Source organism: Mobula birostris, chromosome 2, assembly GCF_030028105.1.
Source record: "Mobula birostris isolate sMobBir1 chromosome 2, sMobBir1.hap1, whole genome shotgun sequence".
Classification (NCBI taxonomy): Eukaryota; Metazoa; Chordata; class Chondrichthyes; order Myliobatiformes; family Myliobatidae; genus Mobula; species Mobula birostris.
In genome coordinates this window covers 221,417,952-221,434,457 of record NC_092371.1, presented here as the reverse complement: position 1 = coordinate 221,434,457, position 16,506 = coordinate 221,417,952, and the positions used below count along the sequence as shown (strand labels likewise).

The 16,506-nt window shown below is 40.4% G+C and overlaps 1 protein-coding gene and 1 long non-coding RNA gene across 2 annotated transcripts in view; one reads left to right on the top strand and one right to left on the bottom strand.

The window, feature by feature from the left end:
• The window catches only part of LOC140194090 (uncharacterized), a 115,693-nt gene extending 100,898 nt beyond the window's left edge, over window positions 1-14,795 (top strand). Inside the window, exon 3 of the long non-coding RNA XR_011885030.1 lies at window positions 13,538-14,795. This is a non-coding gene — a long non-coding RNA (uncharacterized lncRNA). The remainder of the gene's footprint in view (window positions 1-13,537) is intronic.
• On the bottom strand, window positions 5,490-6,536 carry LOC140194088 (trace amine-associated receptor 1-like). Its single transcript, XM_072251510.1, has one exon. It carries the CDS (start codon window positions 6,525-6,527, stop codon window positions 5,490-5,492), a length of 1,038 nt encoding a protein of 345 aa, XP_072107611.1. The 5' UTR covers window positions 6,528-6,536.
• Window positions 14,796-16,506: the final 1,711 nt, after the last annotated feature.

The following is a 16,506-nucleotide window of genomic DNA, read 5'->3' as shown; positions in this document are numbered from 1 at the left end:
AGGGAATCAAGTAGTGAGACCATGGAAACTGTACAGATTGAAAAGGAGGAGGTGCTTGCTGTCTTGAGGAAAATTAAAGTGGATAAATCCCTGGGACCTGACAGAGTGTTCCCTCGGACTTTGAAGGAGACTAGTGTTGAAATTGTGGGGGCCCTGGCAGAAATATTTAAAATGTCACTGTCTACGGGTGAAGTGCCGGAGGATTGGAGAGTGGCTCATGTTGTTCCGTTGTTTAAAAAAGGATTGAAAAGTAATCCGGGAAATTATAGGCCGGTGAGTTTAACGTCAGTAGTAGGTAAGTTATTGGAGGGAGTACTAAGAGACAGAATCTACAAGCATTTGGATAGACAGGGGCTTACTAGGGAGAATCAACATGGCTTTGTGCATGTTAGGTCATGTTTGACTAATCTGTTGGAGTTTTTCGAGGAGGCTACCAGGAAAGTGGATGAAGGGAAGGCAGTGGATATTGTCTACATGGACTTCAGTAAGGCCTTTGACAAGGTTCCGCATGGGAGGTTAGTTAGGAAAATTCAGTCGCTAGGTATACATGGAGATGTGGTAAATTGGATTAGACATTGGCTCGATGGAAGAAGCCAGAGAGTGGTGGTAGAGAATTGCTTCTCTGAGTGGAGGCCTGTGACTAGTGGTGTGCCACAGGGATCAGTGCTGGGTCCATTGTTATTTGTCATCTATATCAATGATCTGGATGATAATGTGGTAAATTGGATCAGCAAGTTTGCTGATGATACAAAGATTGGAGGTGTAGTAGACAGTGAGGAAGGTTTTCAGAGCCTGCAGAGGGACTTGGACCAGCTGGAAAAATGGGCTGAAAAATGGCAGATGGAGTTTAATACTGACAAGTGTGAGGAATTGCATGTTGGAAGGACAAACCAACGTAGAACATACAGGGTTAATGTTAAGGCACTGAGGAGTGCAGTGGAACAGAGGGATCTGGGAATACAGATGCAAAATTCCCTAAAGGTGTCGTCACAGGTAGATAGAGTCGTAAAGAGATCTTTTGGTACTTTGGCCTTTATTAATTGAAGTATTGAGTATAAGAGCTGGAATGTTATGATGAGGTTGTATAAGGCATTGGTGAGGCCGAATCTGGAGTATTGTGTTCAGTTTTGGTCACCAAATTACAGGAAGGATATAAATAAGGTTGAAAGAGTGCAGAGAAGGTTTACAAGGATGTTGCCGGGACTTGAGAAACTCAGTTACAGAGAAAGGTTGAATAGGTTAGGACTTTATTCCCTGGAGCATAGAAGAATGAGGGGAGATTTGATAGAGGCATATAAAATTATGATGGGTATAGATAGAGTGAATGCAAGCAGGCTTTTTCCACTGAGGCAAGGGGAGAAAAAAACCAGAGGACATGGGTTAAGGGTGAGGGGGGAAAAGTTTAAAGGGAACATTAGGGGGGGCTTCTTCACACAGAGAGTGGTGGGAGTATGGAATGAGGTGCCAGACGAGGTGGTAAATGCGGGTTCTTTTTTAACATTTAAGAATAAATTGGACAGATACATGGATGGGAGGTGTATGGAGGGATATGGTCCGTGTGCAGGTCAGTGGGATTAGGCAGAAAATGGTTCGGCACAGCCAAGAAGGGCCAAAGGGCCTGTTTCTGTGCTGTAGTTTCTATGGTTCTATGGTTCTATGGTGTGGGATGGGCAGGTGCCACAAAGTCAAATCTGTTAAAGAACAGGTTAAGTTCATTGGCCCTGTCCACACTGCCTTCAGCTCCTCTGTTGCAAGTTAGCTGGAACCCAGTGATGATCCTCATTCCCCTCCAGACCTCTCTCACGTAGGCCTCACCAACTTCTTGTACAACTTCAATATAACATCCATCTTCTGTACTCAGTACATTGACTTGTGAAGAGCAACGTGCCAAAAGCTTTCTTTACAAACCTATCTACCTGTGACTCCACTTCCAACGAATTATGGACCTGGATTCTCAGATCCATTTGTTCTATCACACTCCTCAGTGCCCTACTGTTTACTGTGTAAGACCTACCTTGGTTGGTCCTACTGCTGTGTAAAACCTTGCACTTGACTGCATTAAATGCTATTTGCCATTTTCAGCCCATTTTTCCAGCTGATGCAGATCCCTCTGCAAGCCATGATAGTCTTCCTCACTGTCCACAACACCCCCAATCCTAGTGTCAGCTGCAAAAATAAATGGGGAGAGCAAAATCAGTGGAAAGGTCAAGCTGTAACAATATGGCAGATGACAGCCAGATGGAAACAAAAAAGGAGATAAATTAGAAAATAAGGTTTTGGAGAGCAGTAAAATCAAACAGAAAAAGTAGGGAGGGAACCACAGAATAGCAAACAAAGTGATCAATTTGCCATATTCAGGATTATTACTGCATCTCAACATGATTGTTTTAGTACTATTTTTAGTCCGTAATGTCCACTTTGATAAGGCCTTCAGTCTATGTGAATCAGGAGGTGAACTTAGAGGACAGTGTGTGCTTTGGACAAACAAGGGAGTGGTTACACTTAACAACTGCTAAAGCTGCCACATCTCACATCAATTTCAAAGTTCAAAGTAAATTTATTCTCAAAATATGTGTTTCTCACCATATACTACCCTGAGATTCATTTTCTTATGGGCATTCAAAGAAACAAAGAAGTACAATAGAATCATTTTTTAAAAAACTACACAGAAAGACTGATAAACAGCCAATGTGCAAATGAAGACAAACTGTACAAATAAATAAACAAACGAATAAATAGATAAGCCGAGGAATGAATGAATGGATACATAAATAAGTAAGTAATATTCAGAACATGAGTTGTAGAGTCCTTGAGAGTGACTCCATGGGACCATAAGATATGGGAGCAGAAGTAGGCCATTTGGCCCATCGAGTCTACTCCGCCATTCAATCATGGACTGATCCAGTCATCCCCACTCCACTGCCTTTTCCCCATACCCCTTGATACCCTGGCTAATCCGGAATTTATCAATCTCTGTCTTAAGTGCACCCAATGACAAATTAGTATTGGAGTGAATGAGTATACCCACGCTGGTTCAGGAGCCTGATGGTTGAAGGGTAATAACTATTCCTGAACCTGGTGGTGCGGGACCTAAAGCTCCTGTACCTCCTTCCTGATGACAGCAGCGAGAAGAAAGCATGACCTGGATGGTGGAGGTCCTTGATGATAAATGTTAATTTCTTCTGTACTTTCGGACTGTCTAAATTGGATGATTTTGAGCTCTGTGCTTTGGAACAGTAGATTATCGGACTTTTTAGGAACTTATACAGATACTGTTTTTCAGTGAGCAGGCAGTGTATGGTCTTGGCAACTTCCACTGCACAGTGTTCTTTCTAATCCAGTTTTAATTTAGATAATTCAAAGAACAGGAAGATAGTGAAACAAGCTGCTTGATGCAGTTGACATTAGGACATGAACTTTAATAATAGGTAAATGTCATGTGTCTGACTGATATTATGATGGCATTTCATTTCAATTTTATATTAAACAAACTAAAATCAATATGTGGCAGATGCAAATTAATGCCAAGGAACTAAAAAATATGATTCAGTCTGCTTGTCTATGAAATCCTCAGAATGTGCTCACACCAAAGAATTAACAGTTTGCAAAGCGAAGCACAGTGGAAGTTGTGATGAACTAGACCAGTGAAAAAGAACAAGCTGTCAATTGAGAGGATTCTAGTTTTGCTTTACTAAACAAAGATATAAACTGTTTTATGAAACAGGTGGTGCTTTTCTATGAATTGACCCCATAACTAATACCATAAATATCATGCCTTATCATTTCTGTGAATATTTGTGATAAGGTCAATGCAGCAGTATAATATTTGCATAGCATCTTACTGTACCTTTCTGTTCCATGTGTACTGGGATTCTGCACAGATAGAATGAATCTGCCGATGAGAATAAAGTTCACATTTGCCTGTTCTTCCACCAAGGTTACAGGAGACAAATGGGAGAGCCCCCACCCCCTGTGGATAATTACTAATTTTCTGTCAAGTTAGTGTGTACACACAACACAAAATATAGCACAGGAACAAGCTTTTAGGCACACAATATCCGTGCCAAATGTGTTGCCAAATTCATCAAAACCTTTCACCTGCACATGATCCACATCTCTCCTTATGTCTGCTTAATAGCCACATAAATGTCACTATTGTATATGTTTCTACTACTCCACCTAGCAGTCCATTCTACGTATCAACCACTTTTGTGCAGAATGAAAATGGTCCCTCACATCGTCTTTAAACTTTCCCTCTGCACCTCAAATGCATGCCTCTGGTATTTAACATTTCTACCCTGGGCAAAAGCTCTGACTGACTGCCTACTCTATCTAGGCATTTATTTATTTAGGTAGTTGTTTTATTCAGACATGGGATGGAATAGGCCCTTCCAGCTCTTTGAGCTGCGTGCCCACCAATCCCCTAACTTAACCCCAGCCTAATCACGGGACAATTTAGAATGACCAATTAACCTACCAACTAGTACATTTTTGGACAGTGGGAGGAAATCGGAGCACCCGGATGAAACCCACGCGATCACATGGAGAACACACAAACTCCTTACAGGCTGCGTCGGGAATTGAACCCCAGTCACAGGTACTGCAAGGTGGTGTGCTAACCACTACACTACCACGGTGGCTCATAATTTTCTCATAAGTCCCTCATCATTTTATAAACTTTGATCAAGTTGTTCCTCTTTTAACATTACATTTAGGCAGGTTTCTGATTTAGAGGTGAAGTCAAAATCTGATGCTCCAAAGAAAACACCCTGTGTTTGTCCAACCCCTCGAATCCAGGCAGCATCCTGGTAAACCTCCTTGACACCTTTTTCAGTTGCATCCTCCCAGCAACATACCAACGGAGATGTGGTTTTGGAATGTAAGGCACAGTGGAGCAACTGATAAACTGCTGCTCCGGTCCGGGCCTACCTGTGTTGCCTTTGTGTAGCTCTTGGCATATTTTCCATGAGTCAGTATTCCAATTTCTCCCCATATTCTCCCAAAGAATGTGCAGGCTAGTTGGCTGCTGTCGATTACTCATTGTGTTTAACAAATGATGGAATCTTGGGGAGGGTAGTGGGGAAAATGACATGGGTTAAATAGGATTATTTAAATGACGAATGTTTACCATGGACCCTGTGAACTGAAGGACTTATTTCAGTGTCTCTTTTCTGATTTTCAGCGACTAACATTATCTACACTACGAGCAGATTCCTTGAATGTAGCATAAATTTTCCACTTAAAAACCCAGTACACATCATGGAAGAAAACTTTTATTCATGAATAAGATCATACAACTCCGCATTCATTCCAAAGAATTTGAAAATTCTGAGTTGCAACTGAAAAGTGACAACAGGATAGGAACGGTGTTCCGAACCAATTTCATAGATTTTGGTTATATAATTGCAAGTGATATTTGTAATGACTTCTAAGCGGAAGGGAGACATCAGGACCAGCCATCACTCAAGTTTTCACTTCCTGGAGTCAAATTAGAAGAGGTTTACCCTGGAGGAATTGGTTCTGAATATTTTAAAAGTTAGAATAATTTTCAGAGCTTTTCTGAACCATGAATAAAAAAATGCATAGATCACCGGATTGAATGCTGAGTTCAAATACCCTAACCAAAAAAATGCGTCGAACATTAGGGGGGGTGTGGTGTGTCCAATGAAAGGATCTATGAAATTGCAAGTGAAGTACGGAGTCCAGCACATTAAGAACACCCCCATCACGATCCCCAGTGTCTTTGCAGCTTTTCTTTCACTTGTCTGGGAAGCAATACTTTTGTTTTCCTTGATTGATTGCACCTGCCTTGCAATGTCATTTATGGCACGGGCCTGTTTTGTCGCAACCATGTATATTTTTGTATAAATACAAAGCATAATAAATCCCGGGAAGTAAAAGGAAACTATCGAGTAGATGACTGAGCACAGCTTCCCCATCACTAGAATACAGCCACCATAGCAAGATATGTTTTTATAATAAAATTCTCTAATTTCTATCAAGTTTAATTCTAAAAATATCATACCAAAACCCACAAATGCGGGGATAATCCAGCTGATGAGGATCATGATTAGGACGGTGTGAAAAGTTATTCTGGTTTTGTATTTCAGTGGGTCACACACCGCGTAGTAACGGTCAACAGAAATGAAGCACAGGTGGAATATTGACGACGCACAGAGCATGAAGTCAAAGCTTGCTTGAAACTTGCAGAACAAGTCGCCTAGGTACCAGCAGTTTTCAATGGACCTTGTCAAACTGTAAGGCATCACCATACATCCCAGAAGAAAGTCAGCAATTGCCAAAGAACGAACGAGATAATTAGTGGGTGTATGAAGTTGTCTGAAATGGGAGATTGCAACGGTTACTAACAAGTTGCCGAACATTGTAACCAGAACTGCCATTGTGCCAAACGCATAGAGCAATACTCGGACACCATGGGAGCGGGTTGTTCTCAAACACGTTCTATTCACAGATTTATAGCAGTATTCCACTGTATCTGGCATTATGAGACTCACATTCATGTTCATCCTACTTGTAGATATTGCAATCGTTGTATTGAATTCGTCTGTTCTCCAATTTTTTTTTATGAATTCCTGTTCCTTGCCGACTCCGCTCTTTAATATCCCATTGCATCCAACTGCAAGAAGGAAAATATCAAAGAAAACTTTTGAATAGGACAGTTTTGGTGCTTACAATGTGCCAGTGTATTGAAATAAATTCGAAATCAGAAATGTTTTCTTTAAATTCCTGAAACTAAATGTGGGCTATTGGATTATTTATTTATTTAGCAATACAGAGTGGAATAAGCCCTTCCGGCCCTTTGAGCCTTGTCACCCAGCAACCCCCGAATTAACTCTAGCCGAATCACAGGACAGTTTACAATGACCAATCAGCCTATCAACCAGTACACCTTTGGACAGTGGGAGGAAACCAGAGCACCCGGAGCAACTCATGCATTCTGCGCAGTACAGAAAAGTGCCGGGATTAAACTCCGCGCCCTGAGCTCTGGTAGTGTTGCACTAATCGCTATGCTACCATGGCGCTGGGAAGGCTTTATTGATCCAGTTTAATAACTTGTTTCTTCTCCCAGATTACCCCCACCCCCTCCCAGCTGAATCTCTAATCCCTGGCTGCCTATCCATTTGGTTTCTAGTAACTCATAAACACAAAGGATTATGCAGATGCTGGAAATTCAGAGTAACACACACACACACACACACACACACACACACACACACACCACAAACACACACACACGCACATACACGCACACGCACACACGCACACACACGCACACACATGCACACACACACACACACACACACACACACACACACACACACACACACACCACAAACACACACACACACGCACACACACACACAATGCCGGAGGAACTCAACAGAACAAGCAGCATTCATTGACAGGAATAAGCAGTTGACATTTCGGCCCTGATAAAGTGCCTTAACTTCAAATGTCAACTACTGGTTTTCAGTAACTGCCTTGATCTGGAGCCGCTCCCATTTGGGGAGTTGCATCCTGCTGCATGGTAAATCAGCAATTCCTGATTTAAGCAACACACATAAAAGTTGCTGGTGAACGCAGCAGGCCAGGCAGCATCTCTAGGAAGAGGTACAGTCGACGTTTCAGGCCGAGACCCTTCATCAGGACTAACTGAAGGAAGAGTGAGTAAGGGATTTGAAAGTTGGAGGGGGAGGAGGAGATCCAAAATGATAGGAGAAGACAGGAGGGGGAGGGTTGGAGCCAAGAGCTGGACAGGTGATTGGCAAAAGGGATACGAGAGGATCATGGGACAGGAGGTCCGGGAAGAAAGACAAGGGGGGGGGACCCAGAGGATGGGCAAGGGGTATATTCAGAGGGACAGAGGGAGAAAAAGGAGAGTGAGAGAAAGAATGTGTGTATAAAAATAAGTAACAGATGGGGTACGAGGGGGAGGTGGGGCATTAGCGGAAGTTAGAAAAGTCGATGTTCATGCCATCAGGTTGGCGGCTACCCAGACGGAATATAAGGTGTTGTTCCTCCAACCTGAGTGTGGCTTCATCTTTACAGTAGAGGAGGCCGTGGATAGACATGTCAGAATGGGAATGGGATGTGGAATTAAAATGTGTGGCCACTGGGAGATCCTGCTTTCTCTGGCGGATAGAGCGTAGGTGTTCAGCAAAGCGGTCTCCCAGTCTGCGTCGGGTCTCGCCAATGTATAAAAGGCCACATCGGGAGCACCGGACGCAGTATATCACCCCAGCCGACTCACAGGTGAAGTGTTGCCTCACCTGGAAGGACTGTTTGGGGCCCTGAATGGTGGTAAGGGAGGAAGTGTAAGGGCATGTGTAGCACTTGTTTGCGTTTTTAAAAACTCTTGATTTATTTGACTTTGAGTTTAGAACTCCAAGCTCAAATCAATCTCAAATGAGCTAATCTCTTCAACAGGATTTATTTCCTTCATCAGTTTCTGAAGCTCCTCTCATATTGCGTTAGTTCCCTCAGATTATTTCAAGACTTCCTGAGACTCAGGTATCATGCGGTGGTCTTTCCTTGCCCTTTCTCCAGTTATCTCTTGATTTCATCAGAGTAAACAAGTATAGTGTGATTACAATTTATATTAATTATTAACATTGTTGTTTAGTGAGCAGAATTCAATATTATTGCTGCGAATAGTGATTTTTCTCACTGTGATTGAAGAACATTGATGCACCCAATATCAAAGCAACATTTTATTACTTTGACGACGGTTATAATTGATACCTGTACCCAACTGGAAGCCCGAGAAGAGCTTATTCGACCACTTATTTAATTTAACCATTTAATACATATATACTTACTGTAATTCATAGTTTTTTCCCGTTATTATGTATTGCATTGTACTGCTGCCGCAGAGACAAGAAGTTTCACGACATGTGGTGGTAATATTAAACCTGATTCTGATTGATGTACTGTATATTTAAATATATTGTATATGTACTTTATGTCAATATGTACATCCACAGAATTTTTTATTATCTGGTAATATGATAGTATTAACATTATTTTATGTGCTGTATCAGATATATGTTTTTACATCTTGGTTCCAGAGGAACGTTGTTTCATTTAGCTGGGTACATGAGTACGGTTGAATGACGATAAACTTGAACTTGAAATCTGCAAACTCCGAGTTCAGCGTTCTAATGATCATAATAAAGCAAGGTGATGGTCATTGTTCAAAATAATAAAAATGTTGCTTCGATGTTGGGTGTCTCAATGTCCCTCAATCACAGTGAGAAAAATCAGTAATGATCCAAAGTCTGATGGATAAACAGTGAATTCAAACAAATATATCTGAAGGTCATATGTGGTATAAGCAAAAGTCAGCAAAGGAAGAAGCATCTTCAGGAGAGGAACCTGAAGCTGGATTTACACATAACCCTACACTACCTCTTCCCGATCTAATGTAGACTATAATAGATCACTGAAGCTTTTAATAAGCGGAATATTCCCAAAAGCCAGTTTAACTTTTAGTAGGATTAGGTCGAACCAATTTTTTTCAGAGTATCTAAACTCTGCGAAGCAGAAGATTTTGAAAAGGCTGGAATTTAGGAAATTATTGTAAATAACTAAATAGAGAACTCAAATAAGGAAACTAACTCATGTGCCCTGTCAATATCTTTGGACAAACAATGCAGCGTAGTGGTTAGCACAACAATTTACTGTACCAGCAATCGGGGTTCAATGTCTGTAAGGAGTTTGTACATTCTCTCTGTGACCGTGTGGGTTTCCTCCCATAGTGCAAAGATGACCCAATTGGTAAGTTAATTGGTCATTGTAAATTGTCCCGTGACTAGGCTAGGGTTAAATTGGGGGTTGCTGAGTGGTACAGCTCAAAGGGCCGTAAAGGCCAGTTCCGTATTGTATCTCATTAAAGTAAAATAAAATTTCATGCTTTCATTCCATTACGATCCAATTTCTTATCAAAGCTTTTAATATGGATGAAAGTATATAATTTATCACTTAGCTGCAATAGCTTTCCCTTAGACGTATGCATATAGCTAAATAATTGTAATGAGTACCCGAGTGTTCACTGCTGGAATGAGGAATCAAAAATGAGCTGAAACTAAGGTGCAAAGGAATAGTTCAAGCCATCCCTTTCAGGGAAGAGAAATCGGAAGAACACACATCAGTACTCATTGAGGGGTCAATGTGATCATCTCTAAACTCCTGGGTGTCAACATCTTGGAGGATCTATCCTGGGGCCAACACATTAATGCAATCATGAAGAAGGCTGCCAGCAGCTCTACTTCAATAAGAGGTTGAGGCGATTTGGTATGTCACCAAACACACAAAAGAATTCTATAAGTGTACAGTGGGGTGCATTCTGAATGGTTGCAGAAGGGTTGTGCCATCACAGGAACAACCCTTTTCAATATTGAGCACACCTTTAAGAAGTGGAGACTCTAAAAGGCAACATCCGTTATTAAGGACCCTCATCATCTGGAACATGCCCTGTTCCTTTTACTACCACTGGGGAGCAGGTATGGGAACCTGAAACCCCAACAAATCAGGAACAATTTCTTCTCCCACCCCCTGCCGTCAGTCACCACCACTGGATGTTTCATTGTTATTCTTTTTTGTTTTGCATTATTCATTTAGTTTTATAGTTTATAGTAATTTTATAGAGTCATTAAAAAGTACAGCACAGAAACAAGCCCTTCAGCCCATCTAGTCCATGCTAAGCCATTTAAACTGCCTACTCACATCAACCTGCACCAGGACCATAGCCCTCCATACCCTCTTGTCCATGTACCTATCCAAACTACTCTTAAATGTTGAAATCGAACTTTCATGCACCACTTGCACTGGGAAGTAATTCCAGACTCTCGCGACACTGAGTGAAGAGGTTTCCCCTCATGTTCCCCTTAAGCTTTCACTCTTAATGCATGACATCTAGTTGTAGTCCCGCCCAACATCAGTGGAAAAAGCTTGCTTGCATTTACTCTATATCTCTCATAATTTTGTACACCTCTATCAAATCTCATTCCAATCTTTTACATTCCAAGGAATAAAGTTCTAACCTATTCAATCTCTCCTCAGGTCTTTCAGACCTGGCAACATCCGTGTAAGTTTCCTTCATACTCTTTCAATCTTATTTACATTTTTCCTGTAGGAGGAGGTGATCAAAACTGCACACAATAGGTTTGTGCACAGTACTACTGGTACAAAGTAACAAATTTCACATCATACAAGTCCCTGATAATAAACTTGATTCTGAATCTGATTGAATGGATTGGATCAAAATTAAAATAGATCCCTAAAATACAATCCTAATTTTAATACACTTCAGCAAAATTTTTCTTCCAGTTTCCTTGTTTAATTTAATAACTTGTAATATTATGTTTACTTGTGACAATAAATGTTATTTTAATTTTAGGTTTATGGCTTAGTGATAGGAGAGATAACACTGATTTTCTTTGAAGCACTCTCTATTCAATGAGTTAAAATAAACTTCAATGAGTTAAAATAAAATAAATGAGTTAAAAAGTACCTGGAGATGGAACCCTTTTGACTTGTGTCACATCTTCCTCCTCTTAATTTTCTGGAACAGCTCAGTAGGAACCTTCTGGAAAATACACACAATAAAAATCATAAAGTATCACATGCTTGAACAAACAGTTCTATTTGACTGAAGGACAAATTCAGCAAAAGAGAATAGAAGACTTCACTTCATATTGTTCTCTGGAAGTAGACAGATAAACTGACATAAAATATGGGTTCAAAATAGAACACTCACCAGACCCAGCAACATACTTGTCTCATTTTTCAACTAAACAATAATTGCCTTCCAGAAAATTTTTCATCTGCTGTTTATATAGCAAAATACAAGAGTATCACCAATAATCTAATTATACTTTAGATCCAATGATAACTACAGTAGACTCAGAAGTTCCCATCCACTGGGGCATCAGACCTGTTAATGGACTCCACATTAGGGACCGTAGTTAATGTGCTCCTCTTACACCGGGGATATTGATTCAAGCCAAAAGAAGAAACGCTGTAAGGATTTCTCACTTCTTCTGATGACTTACCAATTAAACTTTGCTCTCATGACATCCAACACCTAAAGGGGAGACCTTACACTCCAATCTACCTCAGCAGTAAACAACAGAGTTTAGTAAATTACATTCTGATATTGGTACCTTATCAAGTACAGCTAGTTGTTTGAAGTTTACTCTAAATTGTATGTTATTCACCATTATTTTTGATTGCCAGATCAAACTCTATAAGGTAATTCCAACATTCATGATTGGATATTGCACTAACAAATATATCCAAATCTTCTCAATAATTCTAGTCATTCCAATTAAAATTTCTTTAATTGTTCAATTCTACTTCAAAAATACTGTTTACAAAACAAATGGTAAGAAATTGTTGAGTAAAAGCTATGTTCCCTATGCTTGGATATCAATATTCGATATAGAGCTCCAAAACGTAATAAAGAGGTGGGGACAAATCATTAACATGGATGTCACTACTGGGAAACTTCAGCATGCATAATATTTCCATTTCAAAGGAATACATCATAGCAACAAGAAAAGACCAAATAAAAACAGAAAATTAAAATTAATAGTCATTTGGGATTAGAGATAATACAGTTGAATCAAATGGTACAACATGAAATAATGAAGAGTTTGTTGCATTTTGAGGTAATGATATCTGTTTATCCAAAAAAGGAGACATGATTTCCAGGTGATTATGAAAACTGTTATTGTAATTTATTGATGTCATATTCTTCATGGAGGTTGAGGGAAAAACAACATCTTGTAACAATATTTAACCCGAGCAGAAGCTGGAGAGGACACTTCAGCAAACAATTTCAAGTGTCCCCATAAAGATATATTAAGGCAGGCGGCCAAAATCTTGATCAATGTTATGGGTTTTAACGGATGTCTTAAAAGTGGAGAGAGAGATAGAGAGGTGGAGAGATTAAGGGAACGAATTCCAGAGTCTAACGGTTTTAGCAGCTGAAAGCACACGTACCACAGGTGGAAGGATTAAAACTGTTAATAATCGAGCTGCTAGAATTGGAGGACCTGGATAAACCCGGAGGGTTCTAAGACTGATATTATTAAGAGTAATACAAGTACTGAAACGTGTACAGTCCCTTCTTAAAACTATAAAAGTAGCTTTCACATATTTTAAGAAATCTGCTTGAAGTATGAATGATTTGAACCAGATACAAATAATTCAAATATCGCGTCAAAGATAGAGTGACTCAGGGACATAAATCCCTTTGTATTTATGGTTTGGCCATGGTAAAAGAAATGTAAAGAACTAAACAAAAACTTACAATGAAAGATGATGTTTCCTGGAACGAATTAACTGCCAATATAAATAATCTGCACTTTGTGAACTGTTTAATTTCTTTTAACTGCAAACCCAGAAGATTGCTCAAAAAGTAAACACCATTCAAATTACACAAGTGTTGAATATCCAAAAAATTCTGCCACAGAGATGAATCAAGATAACTACTCCCATTGTTGCTTTTCAGATATTCTTCGGTGCAGTGATCATGAACAATGACTGAGAGCAGCAAATCACAGATTCAGCGAGATCACAGATCTCACCCAGTCCTCTGGATTGAAAAACTAATCCCCCTGGAGATAATCCTGCAAACAGCAAGGTACATGTGAACTTCACCATGACTCAGAGGAAGTAATAAAGAATACTCAGCTGCTCCGCGACTGATAGGGCAGCTAGGAAACAGTTTACTAGTACAGTTGATCCATGGAGTCAGTGATTGGTGTTCAGCTGAGCATGATTTTGTCAAAAAATAGGAAGTCCAGCTGTAAGTCTATGCTTCATTTTTTTATTGATGCTGCTCAATGCAATGTTTAATAAAGCATTATTATATTTGGCAGAAGAGGAAGCTACAAGGAAATAATGAAGTTGGGGAATATTTGTCAGTAGATAAAATTCAGTATGTCATAGAGTCACTGAAAAGTACAGCACAGAAACAGGCCCTTCAGCCCATCTAACGTATTTTATACTTCCATACAATGTAAGTAGAATGAGCTATCACCATTCAAACAAGATCATCTAATTCAATCTGTGCATTATGACTTTGATCTCTTTTCAAGCCTGGATAACATTCACTGAATAAGGTTCTTACATTGTATAAATTTAATGTCAGTACTCTAGGTCTTCTCTTGTCACATGATGGGCACCATGGTAACGTACTGGTTAGCATGAGACTATGACAGTTCGGGGCATTTAGGAGTTCGGAGTGCAGTTCCGGCGCTGTTCTGTAAGGAGTCTCTGTATGTCCTCCCCACGGAATGCGTGGGTTTTCTTCGGAAGCTGTGGTTTCCTCCCCGCATTCCAAAGATGTACCAGATAGGTTAATTGGTCACTGTAAATTGTCCTGTGATTAGGTTAGGGTTAATCGAGGCTGTCAGGGACTACTGGAGCGGTGTGGCTTGAAGGGCTGGAAGGGCCTGTACCGCGCTGTATCTCTAAACAAACAAACAAATAAATAAACTGAAGATGAAAGCTAAAGTATTTTAACACAAAATGCAGATCAGTAATAAAGACCACGGTTGATTGGTGGTTGTAGAAGATGTACCAGCAGGCGGTGCCAATGAGTTAATTTCTGAGCATAGCTCTTAACCCCTTTGGATTAAATAAATACTATTGCTATAAATTGAGAAATGTGATGATTTTGCTTTGATTCAGGAATTGAATGTTAAAAAAACAAAATAAAAATCTAGATTACTGCAATATCCTGATGCTGAGATCACTAATGATGTGTGCCAGCACATACTAGGACGTAATTCAGCAACAGGATATTGCGGTATTCTGGAAATTTTTGGTTTGTATAAATATTTCCTCATTTCCAGGTCCTGACGTTGCTACTCACCATTGTATGTTTTTAATTAACATTAAATAAGTGAAAAATGTTCTTAAGAAAGTGAATGGTTTGTTGCATTTGGAAGAAGGAAAAAGATGCATTGCACCTCCTCGTGGGCAGGGATCTCAGGAAGGCTGCCTTCCTGGTCCTATGTAGGCATGGGCCCATGTTCTTGCTCTTGATTCTCAGCCAGCAAGCCTACTGCAGCTGCACATGATGGAGTAGTTCAGTCCAACACTGGCCCTTTGGGGCCCAGGGCTAATTCCACTTGCAGACTCCTCTGCAGACTTCCACCTAGCGTACTGCAACCACAAGCAACATTACAAAGGACTACACACATCGAAGCTGCTGGTGAACGCAGCAGGCCAGGCAGCATCTCTAGGAAGAGGTACAGTAATCTCTTACTAGCTGTTCTTCCAGTTAGTCCTGACGAAGGGTCTCGGCCCGAAACGTCGGCTGTACCTCTTCCTAGAGATGCTACCTGGCCTGCTGCGTTCACCAGCAATTTTGATGTGTGTTGCTTGAATTTCCAGCATCTGCAGAATTCCTGTTGTTGTTTAAAAATGAATTGTTTGCTTTGTTATTTTTTCCAGTTTTAATAGTATCTAATGCGTACGTTCATTAAGGGAGAGTAGCTGAGAGTAGACTTTTTATCTTAAAGCAATTACAGAAAGTAGAAAAATATTGCAAAATCACATAAGCAGCCACAAAATCATCTGTCAACAGTTAACTCATAATAATGAATGATCCCTTCAGGTAGTGCTAGTGGTGGAGCTTCCTTCCTTCCTTCCACTGAAGACATGTCCACCCCTGCAGGACTTAAGTGGGTACCCTGTGTGATTATTAAGCCCTAAAATAATATTACTGCATACTAATTGACGTGACTGGCCCACGTCATAGACCCATGTTCAATTCTGCCACTGCATAGGAGCAGATTGTAGTTTCTCTCTGGGACTGCATGGGTTTCTTCCGGTGCTCTGATTCCCTTCAAAATTGCAACCCTGTTTTCGTTTGCAGGTTAATTGCTGACGTGGGTGTAATCAATGTGCTGGGAGGAGTCGTTACTGTTTTGAAAGGAATCGTAGTGTCACAGAGCACAACAGCCCCGAAATGGACCTCTCGACTCATCCTAGTCTGTGCTGAGTTTCTCCCTGGTCCCACTGACCTACACCTGCACCATATCCCACATTACCCCTTTCATCCATGTATCCACTCAAATTTGTCTTAAATGTTGTAATCGAATCCACATCTACCACTTCTGCTGTCAGCTAGTTCCACACGCACCACCCCCTGAGTGAAAATTTCCCTCTCTTTTTCCAAAATATTTTGTCTTTCACACTTAACCATGATCTCTACTTCCAGTTTCTGTCAACTTTAGTGGAAAAGGCCTGTTTGCATTTATCCTGTCTATGCTTCTCACAATTTTGTATACCCTTATCAAATCTCCCCTCATTCTCCTAAGCTCTCGGGAATACCAGGGATTCAACTTTTCCCCATAACTCTGATTTTCAAGTGCTTGGTCGATTTTCTGTTTTCTTTCAAGCTTATTCAATGTTCAAAGCAAAATTTATTATCAGAGTACATAAATGTCACCACATACAACCCTGAGG